The following is a 13,960-nucleotide window of genomic DNA, read 5'->3' as shown; positions in this document are numbered from 1 at the left end:
CCCGGGTACGAAGTCCAGGGCAGAGCAAAGTGACATTAAACATTTCTGTTAGCCCGGTTTCTGAAATTTGTGCCCGATATGGCGATAAGCTCGCACCCTATCACATCATAAAAATAGAATTAAAAAACGAAAGGTGCCCTGGTTGCCCATCTGCCTACCCATTAGGTATATTAGCGTGATCTGCGTCATTATCCGTACCTGCGGAACAGCGGCGCGGCGAAGGAAGTAAGCGTGGCGGCGAGGAAGAATGCGGCCGCCATGTAGAAGGAGGCGTCGTAGTTGTGCGTGGCGTCGTACACCGCGCCCGCCAGCGGCGACCCCACCATGGCCGCCGCGCCGCGGAACAGGATCAGCAGCCCGAACGCGTTCGTCAGCTTCTCCAGCCCCAGCAGGTCCACCAGGATGATGGACGTCAGCGAGATGTAGCCGGCTGTCAATGTAACACACATTCGTCAACGAGCTTGTTACTTTGCATTTGTTATGGACTAACTAAATAATTTGTTACATGTAATGATTTTTATGATACTTAAAGAAAATAGGCACCTAGATTATCGATAACAAGAATGTATAACTGAACTTACGAACTAACTAACGTTATCGACACTCTACATAGGAGTAATAAGCAAACTTTAATATAATAGTGTAGTTAATACTCACAAATAGCTATTCCAAATGCTATGGCGACCGCGACATAAGCACCATAGGAATAGCAGAATGGCGTGACGCCCACAGAAATCTGAAATGTAACGAGCATCGAAATACTAAATATTGAACATAAAAATAATGTCTTGGATATACTGGTTTGGCATCTAAATTGTAATTATGCTACCAGCATATATTTTTTTAAAGAAATATAAGTGGAAATCCATACTGCAAGAAATAATAAAGGGCATTTCGGTCTGGAAGGACGTGGGATATTTAGTCACTACTGAGAAGAAGATAATTATTTACAAAACATCTAGAACATTCCAGTTTAGAACGGTCTCTTTCATGTCGTAGATCATATTCATTTTATTCACTGTTTATAAAATAATTCGTATGCTTATGTATTATAATAAACAGTAATGTCTCACCGTAGCTACGACCAGGCACACGTTATTGAGCAACAGCGAGTCCATCCAGGGGAAGTCGGCGACCCATCCGCAGATGATACGGCCGAACGTGTTCGTTATACCGATGATCGACAACAGGAATGATGCTTGCGACCCTTCTACGCCCTGTAATAATGAATCATATATTTTTTTATTATATTTTATTTTGTTTATTGATAAAGAATGTTTATTATAGTTTATTTTGTTTATTGATAAAGAATGTTATACTTTTTAAGTCGTAATATATATTAAAATATCTTATTAATATGCACTATGCAGGAAGATTCAGAAAGAAACGAAAATAGAGACTAATTTAGTTTTAAGATTTTTTTAGTATTAAAGTTTTAATTTAATTCAGTGGACAGTAGTACTTACATTGAGTCGAGCCGCATCGACGATATACACGAATGGTACGTAGAGGCCGGCCATTCCGAAGACGTTGGAGACGCCGATGAGCATGAAGGCAGGGTCGCGCAGCAGACTCACGTCCAACATCGACGACAACGCAGACTTGAACGAGTTGGGCAGGTGCAGGCACGGGCATAGGTCGTATTCTGAAAACCGCAAGGTACATTTTATATTTCTTTATCCGATATATATAACCTGAAGATTTGATAATTAAACGTATCTATGTATATAGGCACGATGAACATAGCGCTTGATAGATTTTCAGAGCAAATGTTTCTTACATTTTCAACCCAGATATAAATACAGCGCTATCTAGTGTCTACAACCTGAATAAAATAAATACAGCGCCATCTAGTGTCTACAACATGAATAAAATAAATACAGCGTCATCTAGTGTAAAGCACGTATCTATATCTGAAGGCAAAGTGACTCCACTGCCCATGATGGTAAGTGGAGTATGGCCCAGATAGTGTTGACTGATGAGATATCATCACCCCTCGCCAGTCGACACAATTATGTGGGCCTATTTAAAATATAATAATTTGTCCCTTTTATATTATTTATTGCTACTAAAATAATGAACCAAATCGCCTGACACTCACGTTCTTGTCTCTCCAAGTCACCCGTCTGTCTGCTCTGAGGCAGGCTGAGGACCGAGTTCCTGTAGCCCTGCAGCGACTTCTGGCTCTGGTACTGCGGCAGGTTGAGGACGGAGCCCGAGTAGAAGATGTCCTTCCTGGACATCGGCCGGACCATGCGCGAGGGCTCCCGCCCGCCCGATACTGATAGTTTTGACGTGTACATTTGGCTTTCCGTGTCACCCTGGAAGGTAAAATACAAACTTTTATTAGAATTAGAAGGAAACTTTTGGCTCCTCTTGTCAAAGACTTTTAGAAAATTAAATTGCTTCATAAATTTTTTAAACTAAATTATGGTTTTGTTTGGCCGTATGTTCGCTCGAAAAAGGCATAGTTTGTCCATAAATAAAAGTGATATTTTATTTGCTAAAAATATTTCATGTGAGTATAGGTTGCTGGCTTTTTAATCTTTAACGACTAATAAATTAAAATTGTATTATATGAAATTTACAACAAAATATGTGTGAGGGCATTCAAACTTTATCAGTTTCAAGAATGTTCTACAAAATATATTTTCAAATTATCGAACGGAACATTCTAGAAATTAGTGACTTATCGTCACGCTAGGAACACGCATGATACAAATTATATTTAGAAGCTACGACACTCGTAAATGTTTTCAGTTTCATAACAATCCCGGCTACGTAATAGAAGACGTTTAGTTCCAAACGATTTACTACACGCAAGCCTTGTCATTGACTGCTAATGATGGAAACGTACCCGACGCGTGTGCAATTTTTTTCGCATACTCCACCATACATGTCGCAGTTGTAAACAGGAAGAAAAGACAAATACATTTTGGACTGTTGCCAGGTGGCGGTTCGATTTGGCAACAGTTTCTAGTAAAGTTCAAGGTCCTGCGAGTGTTAACCATTATCGACTCACTTATGACGAAACGATAAACCGAACGCATCGTTCACAAAACTGGGTCAATTTATTTGGGTCTAATCCAATTTCGACACAGTTACGAAACGGATTATTTTCAAAGAGATCTATTTTCTGATGTTTTTAAAATTAAAATTACTATTTTCGTATTTTGAAATGACTTCATAGCATACGCATGCAAGGAAGGTCGTTTAATATGAAACATCTGCATTTTTGTTACTTAGTACTTACATCGGGTGCATTTCGGTATTGACTATTGACAGAGGTTTTGGATGTTGCTTTGATTGCGGCTAGGGACGGTTTGAATCTGAAAAAAGAAATATAAAAATAATTTTTAAAATATTTTATAAAATATTGTTTAGGTTCCCTATATTAGTAACATTTATTATAAGAAAGTTTACGTATACCGCTAATTAGTAACAATTATTACTAGTTTTAACACATAATTGAAGTATTGTTATGTGAATATATTATAAATACAATAATACCTTTTCAATTTATTTATTGTCCTGAACAACTTTGGGCTTTAAGTAGTACATTTATACATTGTATAATATGCTTTCTCGCTATCGCTGACACCCTTGTAACTATTATAAGTGCAAGAGGTTTAAGGATATTTTTTAAAAGTACGCACCGCAACTCAAAATTTTTATTATATCCCAATAAGAAGCATTATAATATATCTGATATTCCATCAATTATTTAGAAACTCTATGTTCATTAAATACGAATTACAGACATTCATACACCATTCTTATTTTAAGACACAAAATGTAGTCTAGTATGTGTTTTAAACATAATTATTTTTCAAGAACTGTTGTTCTGTATTATCTACTATTGTTAAAATATAAGTATGTTGCATGTCTAGTATTGTTAGTATAAGTAAACACAGAGCCTCCCCCGGACGCCACACCCGCGAGGTGGGCGCAGTGCCTGTGGACGGACCTGTCTCCGGTGCTCTGCTTGCGCTGGCGGTCGAAGAACGGCACCGAGCCGTTCTTGGGCAGCCCCGGCGCCTGCGCACTGAACGCGGGCGACGACACGTTGCGCGACATGTGCTGCTGCGTCTGCTGCACCGGGTTCACTATCACGTTGCCGTTGTTCTCGCTCTGCAAATAACTACTATTGTAACTACCTACGCTGTCAATAAAATGACACAGATTACTTCCAATATATGCATAAACATGTTTAATTTGTGGTAAGATATTTTTATCCCTCTGGATAGCGACCACGGTACACAAGGTGTAAAACCCGACAGATTGACCCACGTTGTGTCGTGTTCCAGGAGCACCTTATCTACATCCAGTTCCACAGGTCAGCTTAATTATATCCTATGACAAGGTACTTAATCATTTCTCATCAGTCGATTACTCTGGACCCTACTCCGCTTACCATCAGGGACAATGGAGTCACTTTACCAAACAGTATAAAAATTACATTAAAATGTTGTATTTATACTAATTTAATATTGTTAAAATGGAGTAGATTTTTTTAATGAATTCAATTATATGGTAATCTTTGAAACTACTGAATGATTCGAATAACAATAGAAACATATAATTATATCCATGAGTAAGTTAGTTCACATTTAAAATTAAATTAATTAAAAAAAGACAATTTGGATAGCCATATTTCGGCACTTGTAATATAGTCGTATTGGCACAAGCGCCATATAAACACTGCATAATTGGAAGTAATCTGTGAACTTAATCAACAGTAATTCTACTGCGAATATCTACAGGCAATAACTTATTTCGCTCAACAAGGCTGGTTGGACTCTTAACCAAGATTATCTTACATAAACATTTACATACTATCCTTATATACTATTTACAATAAGCGGTCTATGAAGCTTTAACTATACTACTAGCATCTACTGCATAATTACTAGAAGGGATTGCATAATTTGAGGAAGAGTGGAGTTAAACATGCATAAGCAAGTGAAGTCTTTCATAATTGTTATATTACTATGTACGATAAAGCCTTATCTGTCTGGGCAACATTTGACGCGCAACATGTTTAGCAACATTTGATAGAACGTATTGGTAAGATACACCGTACGATGCTAACATTAAGTGTCAAACAGTTCAACATTATACGCGTCAATTATTGCCTAACAAATGCGTAGCCTAAGCCGCGTAGTTGGCCTAATTAATTATTACAGCAAACTTAAAATACATTACTAGTTCTAATGTTAGTATACATTGAAATATCGCAAGTATTGAATGTTAGTCACAAAAGCAGGTCCAAGTTAAGTGCAGTGCAAAGGGAAAGGAAATTTTTATAAACAGCTTTATTAGAACTTATGCCTGGATCCTTGTTCGCCTTCAGGCAGAATGGTATTGACAAGAGAAGCAACGTATTGAATATATCTTTATGTATCTTGAGTCCACAATTGCAGTACTTAAATTAGTGGAAATAACAAAGTACATGAAATATTCTAATGTTTATTTAACTTTAAACTACGTGTACTTTCTACGTGAAGAACATAGAAAGTAACACTTACAAGGCCATAATAATATTGTAGAAACATTGTCAAAAATGCCAGGTCCTCACTCCATTACTTCTCGGATCTGAGTCCAACAGTTAATATAAATTATGATCATTATGTATACATTATATTATGATCATTATAATAGTATTGTAAGATATGATCCACACTTTCCATTAATCGTGGATCCGTATTTACAGAGAAGAGACATCCACAAAGTTAACACAAAGTACACTGGCAAGAACACCAGCGTTAGTCGGTGGTCAGTGCTTCATAGTTCCATTATGCGCAGACGCAGGGTTATAGAGTATTACTCGAAATAAATGTACGCAACAAAATAGTTTTTACGAAATACTGTTATGATTTTTTTTTGTCTCATCTGTCTTTTATTTTGTCTTAGTACATTCGTTCTATCAAAATATAGAATGAAATAAGACAAACAAAGAAAATTAGGTAATTAAAAGAAATCGTAAAACAATTTCGTTACGTGCGTTTATTTTGATAAATACTCTATTAGCCGTTTTAACTAAATGATCCCAATCGCCATTTCAATCCGATTCCGAAAATGAACCGATCAAAATTACTCATTGGTAAATGTAAAAAGAAAACTGTTCTAATTGGTCCATTTTGAGAAAGATCGAAAAATGCGATCGGGATAGTTTATTGAAAATGGCGGTATAGCCACAAAAGACAATGACAGGAAAGTAGTAGTTTCGTGATGGAGTGTTCCGTGATGCAAGCGTGCAAGGCTGCGTGGAGGAGTGTGTGGGAGTGTGTGGGAGTGTGTGGGAGGGTGGAGGAGGGCGGGCACCTTGCGCGGCGCGACGTGCGTGACGTGCGCCTCGGCGATGGTGGGCAGCGCGGGCGCGGTGGGCACGGCGTGCATGGACGGCGCGGTGGGCACGCGCGCCAGCGCCTCCAGGTTCAGCGACGAGTGCACGCCCGGGTCCACGTTCAGCGGCGCCTGCGGACGCACCACTGTCTCTCCTCACTTTCACTGCTCATATGTCGGCGGCCAACCTCCGCGAGCGAATCCGTTAACAGATCTCTCGGTCGACGCGAGCCACGATAGGTGATCAAGGGCTTTGTTAAATCCAGACATCAAAAAGGTTCCAACGTGTTTCGATGGTGCATATTCCTCTATTTCTAGAGAAATTATATAAGCGTTTCGGCGCAGCTTTGCTATAAAAAGTCTACGAGCCAGAAGCCCCTCTTACTAATTACCAGATCCAGTTGTATGTTACTGCAACTGTTTGGGAACATCTATGAAATGTGCTCATTTGAAAAGCATCCCGGCATTGCCTTTGCGCATCCAAGGTGAGTAATATGAAACCCTCTTGACGCAGCGAACGAGAGGATCGATCATTCTTGATTTTTTATAACTTTTGTCTATTTTATATACTTCGTAGTCCTTATCATCGACGTCACATAGTGATACTTAATTAGTGATTAATATTTTTATATATTATAAATTGTAATTTAATTGTAAAAAAAACAGTCTCAAATTAAATTTCGAATAGTTTTCAATTATTTTAAATTTTTACTTGAATTTAAAAATATACAAAAAAGAAATTACGATTTCATTAATAATGTTTATGTATCCATCCAAGTCAAGCTTACCTTCAACCTCTTCTCCATGGTGCCGTCTGGCAACTGCACCACGAAGTACGATCCGCCGATGGAGCCCCTTTCCATCTGCAACCTTTTTTCTTCGGCCATACGCTGCAGAAGTGGCTTTTCACCCGATGTCTGTAAAATTTTAATGCAATTAGGTTAAATTATTTTTTCTACGGCTATAATCGACCTTTATGGCCGGTTCGAAGTCTCTGGAAGCGAGACATTTATCGTTTTGCGAGACTAAAGCGTCACAAGTTCACAGGCGTCGGGGGCGAAGTTAAAATAAAACTCAAGCCATAAAAAAAGATTGACGATGCTTGTACAGCTTCAATTATTTAAAACAGCTTCATTTTTAAAATGACGTACGTTTGTTAGCCTGAGAAGGGTCGGCTTATACAAACACACCGAACTTTTGGATGAGCTCCTTTGGCGCTCGCAACCCTTGAAAATTAAGTGACCATACTAAAAGCAATCTACGAACGAGTTAGGAATCTCGGCTCTGGACGATCACTGGGAGAGGACGAGATATCAACAATAATAATAATAATAATAATAATAGCCTTTATTCAGACACATAATTTACAAAGCATGTTAGTAGTTGTAAGTCTAGTTGTTAGTTACTAGACATCGACATCTCGGTCTGTTTGCCCCACTTTGGCAAAGGCCTCCTCCAATTCTTGCCATTTTATCCTGTCGAGCGCTGTTCTGGTCCATGTTTTCCCCGCTGTTATCTTAACATCGTCTTCCCATCTTCGTAACTGCCTGCCCGGTTTACGTTTTGCATTTCTGGGATACCAAAATAGAATGCTTTTGTTCCATTTTTCTATTCCTCTTACAATGTGTCCTGTCCATTTCCATTTTAGTTTCTTTATCCTTGTTGTAACATCGTCTATTTTCGTGCGGGATCTAATTATCTTATTTCTTATTCTGTCAGTTTTCTTTATGTTAAGCATGCTCCTCTCCATTGCGATTTGACAGGTCTTTAACTTTTGAGTTTGTGTTTTCGTGAGAGCCCAAGTTTGACAGCCGTAGGTAAGAACAGGTAGTATGCAAGTGTTGTATAACTTCTTCTTGACAAACATGCTTATTTCTCCGTTTTTCATAATTTCTTTTAGTCTCCAGTAACTTTTCCAAGCATTACCTATCCTGGTCTCTATTTCTTTAGACATTGTGTCCTTAAGGGAAATAAGTTGTCCTAAGTAAGTGTACTCCTTAACATAGTCGATGAATTTTCCGTTCAAGATTATTGGATCTTCTACCGTATTTGTCATAGCTTTAGTTTTAGTAGTGTTCATTGTTAAGCCTACAGCATTGCTTTCTCTATTTAAGTCCTCAAGCATGCTTTGAAGGTGTATCTTTGTTTCTGCAAATAATATTATATCATCCGCAAATCTTAAATGCGATAATCTTTCACCGTTTATGTTTAGACCATATTGATCCCATTCTAATTTACGGAAGATTTGTTCTAAGACAGCTGTAAATAGTTTTGGTGACAATGGATCGCCTTGACGTACTCCTCTATTTATTTTTATTTCTCTCCCTTCTCTTTCTAGCTTCACTTTCGCAGTGCAGTTTGTATATATGGTTTTTAGGATTTTGATGTATTTATGTTCCACGCCTTGTATTTTTAGACTTTTCCAAATTTTTTCGTGATAGATGGAATCAAATGCCTTGCTGTAGTCAATGAAACAACAATAGAATGGAACATTATACTCCTTGTGTTTTTCGAATATTTGCCTTACTACTTGTATATGGTCCAACGTCGAGTATCCACTCCTGAAACCGGCTTGTTCTCTAGGTTGGTTCTCATCCAGTGTTTTAGCTAATCGGTTTAGAATGACTTTTGCAAAAGTCTTATAAACATTGGACATCAGGCTGATAGGTCTATAGTTGTTTATCTCATTTTTGTCTCCTTTTTTATGTAGTAGCATAATAGTTGATGTAGTCCACTGTATAGGAATGTTTTCGTTATTTAAAATGTCATTGAAGATGTCTGTCAGTATCGGCGCTATGAAGTCTTTACATTCAATCAGTAGTTCATTGTTGATTTGGTCAGGACCGGGGGATTTGTCTTTTTTCTGTGTTTTTATGGCTTCTCTTACTTCTTGTATTATTATCTGAGGTACGCTATCGTTCTCGTTTAATTCTACCTTCTCAGTGTTGTTTTTTCTTGAATAAAGTTCCTGATAAAACTCTGTAGCAGTTGATAGTATATCTGGTCTCTTTGTTCTTATTTTAGAATTTTTATCTTTTATTTTAGGTATCCAAGTTGTCTTATCTGTCAAATACTTAAGTGCTCTTTTAACGCCTCCCGTCTTGGAAATATTTTCTTGGAAAATCCCAAGCCTGGTGTGTTCTCGATTTTTCCTCATGTTTAATTTTATTTCTTTGCTAAGTTTGCTTATTTCTTGTCTCACCCTCTTAGTCTTGTTTCGAATGTTAATTAGTTCCGCCCTTTTGTCTAGTAGTTCTTTTGTTTTTGCTGATATAGTTTCTGAGGTCTTAGGCTTTTCTTTTAAGCTGTTCGGCGATTTTGTCGTTAGTATTTTCTCTAATAGATTGTATTTCTCTTGAGTGTTTAAATGTTGGATGGACGAAATCTTTATAGATTTGAGTTTCTCTTTGATAGTTTCGATTGGCGTTGTTGTACTGGTGATTAGAGATTTTACCTTAAATGGTCGACTTGTACCTGACGTTCGAGTCGTATTTAAGCTTGTTCTGAGCATTCTGTGATTACTATTAAAATTTAAATTAGAAATGGTACCGCAGTTATCAAAAGCTGTACTTTTGTTCGTTAAGATATAATCTATTTCATTTTTATACTTGCCGTCTGGTGAAGTCCATGTCCATCTTTTTGATATTCTCTTTTTGTATTGGCTGTTCAGAATTTTCATATTGTTTTCCAGAGCCATTTCTAATAGCTTTCGCCCATTTCTTGTTCTCTTACCGTAACTGTAAGGGCCCAATACAATGTCTTCTCCGTTTCTCGGGGCTCCAATTTGTGCGTTGAAATCTCCCATTACTATGCAGTTTTTGTGTGTGTGTTCTTTTATAGCAGTATTTAAAGAAGAATAAAATGATTCAATTTCTTGAATAGTGGATTGTTCAGTTGGAGAGTAGATTTGCACTATTGACCATTTCTCTTTCCGAGGGGGGATAGTTATATTAAGAATGCCGATTCTCTCAGATATACCAACTATTTCTTCGATATAGTTTTTGAGTTCTTTCCTTATTAAAAAACCTATTCCGTGTCTTCCTGGTGTTTCCCCTTTGTAGTATAGTATAAACTGCCTATACTCTTCAATAGCTTCGCCTTTTCGCCGTACTTCGCTCAACCCAATTATGTCCCATTTTACATATTCGAGGGCGTACATTAGTTCTTGTAGGTTTTCTTCTAATCTAAGTGTGAGTGTGTTGTATGTTGCTATGTATATAGAGTTACAATATTTTCTCTGATGTTCGGTAGTTTTCGATGGAAATGTAATAGTGGTGTGTGGAGGGTAGTAGTCATCTTGCCCCACGGTGACTAGCCGGCTTGGGGTGCATATTTCTAATGTTGTTTTGGGTAAATTTGTTGTATTTGCTTTGTTGTGGTTCCAGATATTGTCGGAGGCATCTACTTGTTTTTTGGGATCTCTGAGATTGAGTTTGATCTTCCTCGAGTGACAAAAGTTAATATGTTTGGTTTGATGATTTCATTCGAACGTGATATGGGTTGAGTTGTTGGCGAGCTATCTGAAATCTTGACTGTGCTTGTTTTTCTTTGAATCGGAGAGTTAGGTGAGCCCGCCATTCCTCTTTTCCTTTTTTCTCGAATTGTATCATTCGGTTTCTTCACTATTAGTTTATCACCCTTTATAAATGCTATATTTCCCTTCTTCCTTTCTTCTTCCAATCTGGGCTGAAGTTGTTTCCTAACTTCTAATATATCTTTGGAGAAATCCTCCTTGACATAAATGCCTGTTGGAAATTTTGACCTATTTTTCAGTATGAGGTGTTTTTTCCATATGGTTGTAAGGGAGACTACAACTGGTCGATTTTTATTAGAATGTGCTCCAATTCTGTATATATTACTAATTTCACGACTATCTAGCTGCGTTCCCGCCTTTTCTATGATGCCTCTAATGTCCCTGATGAGTTCGTCTTCTCTTTTTTCCATTTTCTTCGAGTCCGAATAAAACAATGTTGTTCTTACGCTTATCTTTTTCAAAGATACTAAGTTTTTGTTCTAATTTTATTACTTTTAGTTTTAGGTTGTTATTTTCTTCAACCAGTGCTTTTATTTTTTCATCAATCGCTCCCATGACGTTTTTTGTTACTGAGGTAGTTATAGTGAGGGTTTGTTGATTTAACTTTTCATCTAGTTTGGATAGCAGTAACTCCATACCTTGATCCATTTTGTTTGGGGTAGTTTGAGTTTAAGTTATGGTCACACTGACCAATAAAATTTTACTTGCTGGCAACACTGAAATGTCAATGTCACTTGGCCAATTGTTTTGGTATGTTGGTACAAATGGCAGTTCGTCTATAGTCTCTGGAAGTAACGGTGGATGAAATTGCACTTTTGTGTTATGATGTCGAAATTAGTGAAACTTTTTCCACCAAAACACTGTTTTTTCACTGTATTCACTTTTTGTTCAAGCTTCTTGTTGACTAGTCCAAAAGGATGATGATTGTTTATACTGGTATGTCGTGGTTTTACTCGGTAAATTATTTTTAATCACGGAGATCACTGACGTACGTGTTTACGATTACATACATTACTAGTTCTAATGTTAGTATACATTGAAATATCGCAAGTATTGAATGTTAGTCACAAAAGCAGGTCCAAGTTAAGTGCAGTGCAAAGGGAAAGGAAATTTTTATAAACAGCTTTATTAGAACTTATGCCTGGATCCTTGTTCGCCTTCAGGCAGAATGGTATTGACAAGAGAAGCAACGTATTGAATATATCTTTATGTATCTTGAGTCCACAATTGCAGTACTTAAATTAGTGGAAATAACAAAGTACATGAAATATTCTAATGTTTATTTAACTTTAAACTACGTGTACTTTCTACGTGAAGAACATAGAAAGTAACACTTACAAGGCCATAATAATATTGTAGAAACATTGTCAAAAATGCCAGGTCCTCACTCCATTACTTCTCGGATCTGAGTCCAACAGTTAATATAAATTATGATCATTATGTATACATTATATTATGATCATTATAATAGTATTGTAAGATATGATCCACACTTTCCATTAATCGTGGATCCGTATTTACAGAGAAGAGACATCCACAAAGTTAACACAAAGTACACTGGCAAGAACACCAGCGTTAGTCGGTGGTCAGTGCTTCATAGTTCCATTATGCGCAGACGCAGGGTTATAGAGTATTACTCGAAATAAATGTACGCAACAAAATAGTTTTTACGAAATACTGTTATGATTTTTTGTCTCATCTGTCTTTTATTTTGTCTTAGTACATTCGTTCTATCAAAATATAGAATGAAATAAGACAAACAAAGAAAATTAGGTAATTAAAAGAAATCGTAAAACAATTTCGTTACGTGCGTTTATTTTGATAAATACTCTATTAGCCGTTTTAACTAAATGATCCCAATCGCCATTTCAATCCGATTCCGAAAATGAACCGATCAAAATTACTCATTGGTAATGTAAAAAGAAAACTGTTCTAATTGGTCCATTTTGAGAAAGATCGAAAAATGCGATCGGGATAGTTTATTGAAAATGGCGGTATAGCCACAAAAGACAATGACAGGAAAGTAGTAGTTTCGTGATGGAGTGTTCCGTGATGCAAGCGTGCAAGGCTGCGTGGAGGAGTGTGTGGGAGTGTGTGGGAGTGTGTGGGAGGGTGGAGGAGGGCGGGCACCTTGCGCGGCGCGACGTGCGTGACGTGCGCCTCGGCGATGGTGGGCAGCGCGGGCGCGGTGGGCACGGCGTGCATGGACGGCGCGGTGGGCACGCGCGCCAGCGCCTCCAGGTTCAGCGACGAGTGCACGCCCGGGTCCACGTTCAGCGGCGCCTGCGGACGCACCACTGTCTCTCCTCACTTTCACTGCTCATATGTCGGCGGCCAACCTCCGCGAGCGAATCCGTTAACAGATCTCTCGGTCGACGCGAGCCACGATAGGTGATCAAGGGCTTTGTTAAATCCAGACATCAAAAAGGTTCCAACGTGTTTCGATGGTGCATATTCCTCTATTTCTAGAGAAATTATATAAGCGTTTCGGCGCAGCTTTGCTATAAAAGTCTACGAGCCAGAAGCCCCTCTTACTAATTACCAGATCCAGTTGTATGTTACTGCAACTGTTTGGGAACATCTATGAAATGTGCTCATTTGAAAAGCATCCCGGCATTGCCTTTGCGCATCCAAGGTGAGTAATATGAAACCCTCTTGACGCAGCGAACGAGAGGATCGATCATTCTTGATTTTTTATAACTTTTGTCTATTTTATATACTTCGTAGTCCTTATCATCGACGTCACATAGTGATACTTAATTAGTGATTAATATTTTTATATATTATAAATTGTAATTTAATTGTAAAAATCAGTCTCTAATTAAATTTCGAATAGTTTTCAATTATTTTAAATTTTTACTTGAATTTAAAATATACAAAAAAGAAATTACGATTTCATTAATAATGTTTATGTATCCATCCAAGTCAAGCTTACCTTCAACCTCTTCTCCATGGTGCCGTCTGGCAACTGCACCACGAAGTACGATCCGCCGATGGAGCCCCTTTCCATCTGCAACCTTTTTTCTTCGGCCATACGCTGCAGAAGTGGCTTTTCACCCGATGTCTGTAAAATTTTAATGC

At 37.9% G+C, this 13,960-nt stretch overlaps 1 protein-coding gene across 4 annotated transcripts in view; it reads right to left on the bottom strand.

Annotated features, from left to right (window-relative positions):
• The window catches only part of LOC115440853 (monocarboxylate transporter 4), a 51,884-nt gene that overhangs the window by 3,833 nt on the left and 34,091 nt on the right, over nucleotides 1-13,960 (bottom strand). For 3 of the 4 annotated variants that reach the window (XM_037440302.1, XM_030165347.2, XM_030165348.2), the window contains exons 5-15: nucleotides 13,815-13,943; nucleotides 13,010-13,162; nucleotides 7,134-7,262; nucleotides 6,325-6,477; nucleotides 3,968-4,131; nucleotides 3,254-3,329; nucleotides 2,102-2,321; nucleotides 1,467-1,645; nucleotides 1,074-1,217; nucleotides 658-736; nucleotides 199-430 (exon numbers count right to left, since the gene is read on the bottom strand). In XM_037440302.1, the coding sequence (XP_037296199.1) occupies nucleotides 199-430; nucleotides 658-736; nucleotides 1,074-1,217; nucleotides 1,467-1,645; nucleotides 2,102-2,321; nucleotides 3,254-3,329; nucleotides 3,968-4,131; nucleotides 6,325-6,477; nucleotides 7,134-7,262; nucleotides 13,010-13,162; nucleotides 13,815-13,943 (1,658 nt within the window). The remainder of the gene's footprint in view (nucleotides 1-198; nucleotides 431-657; nucleotides 737-1,073; nucleotides 1,218-1,466; nucleotides 1,646-2,101; nucleotides 2,322-3,253; nucleotides 3,330-3,967; nucleotides 4,132-6,324; nucleotides 6,478-7,133; nucleotides 7,263-13,009; nucleotides 13,163-13,814; nucleotides 13,944-13,960) is intronic. The other variant, XM_030165346.2, reaches the window with a different exon arrangement.

Source organism: Manduca sexta, chromosome 19, assembly GCF_014839805.1.
Source record: "Manduca sexta isolate Smith_Timp_Sample1 chromosome 19, JHU_Msex_v1.0, whole genome shotgun sequence".
Taxonomy (NCBI): Eukaryota; Metazoa; Arthropoda; class Insecta; order Lepidoptera; family Sphingidae; genus Manduca; species Manduca sexta.
This window is presented reverse-complemented; position numbering and strand designations above follow the sequence as displayed.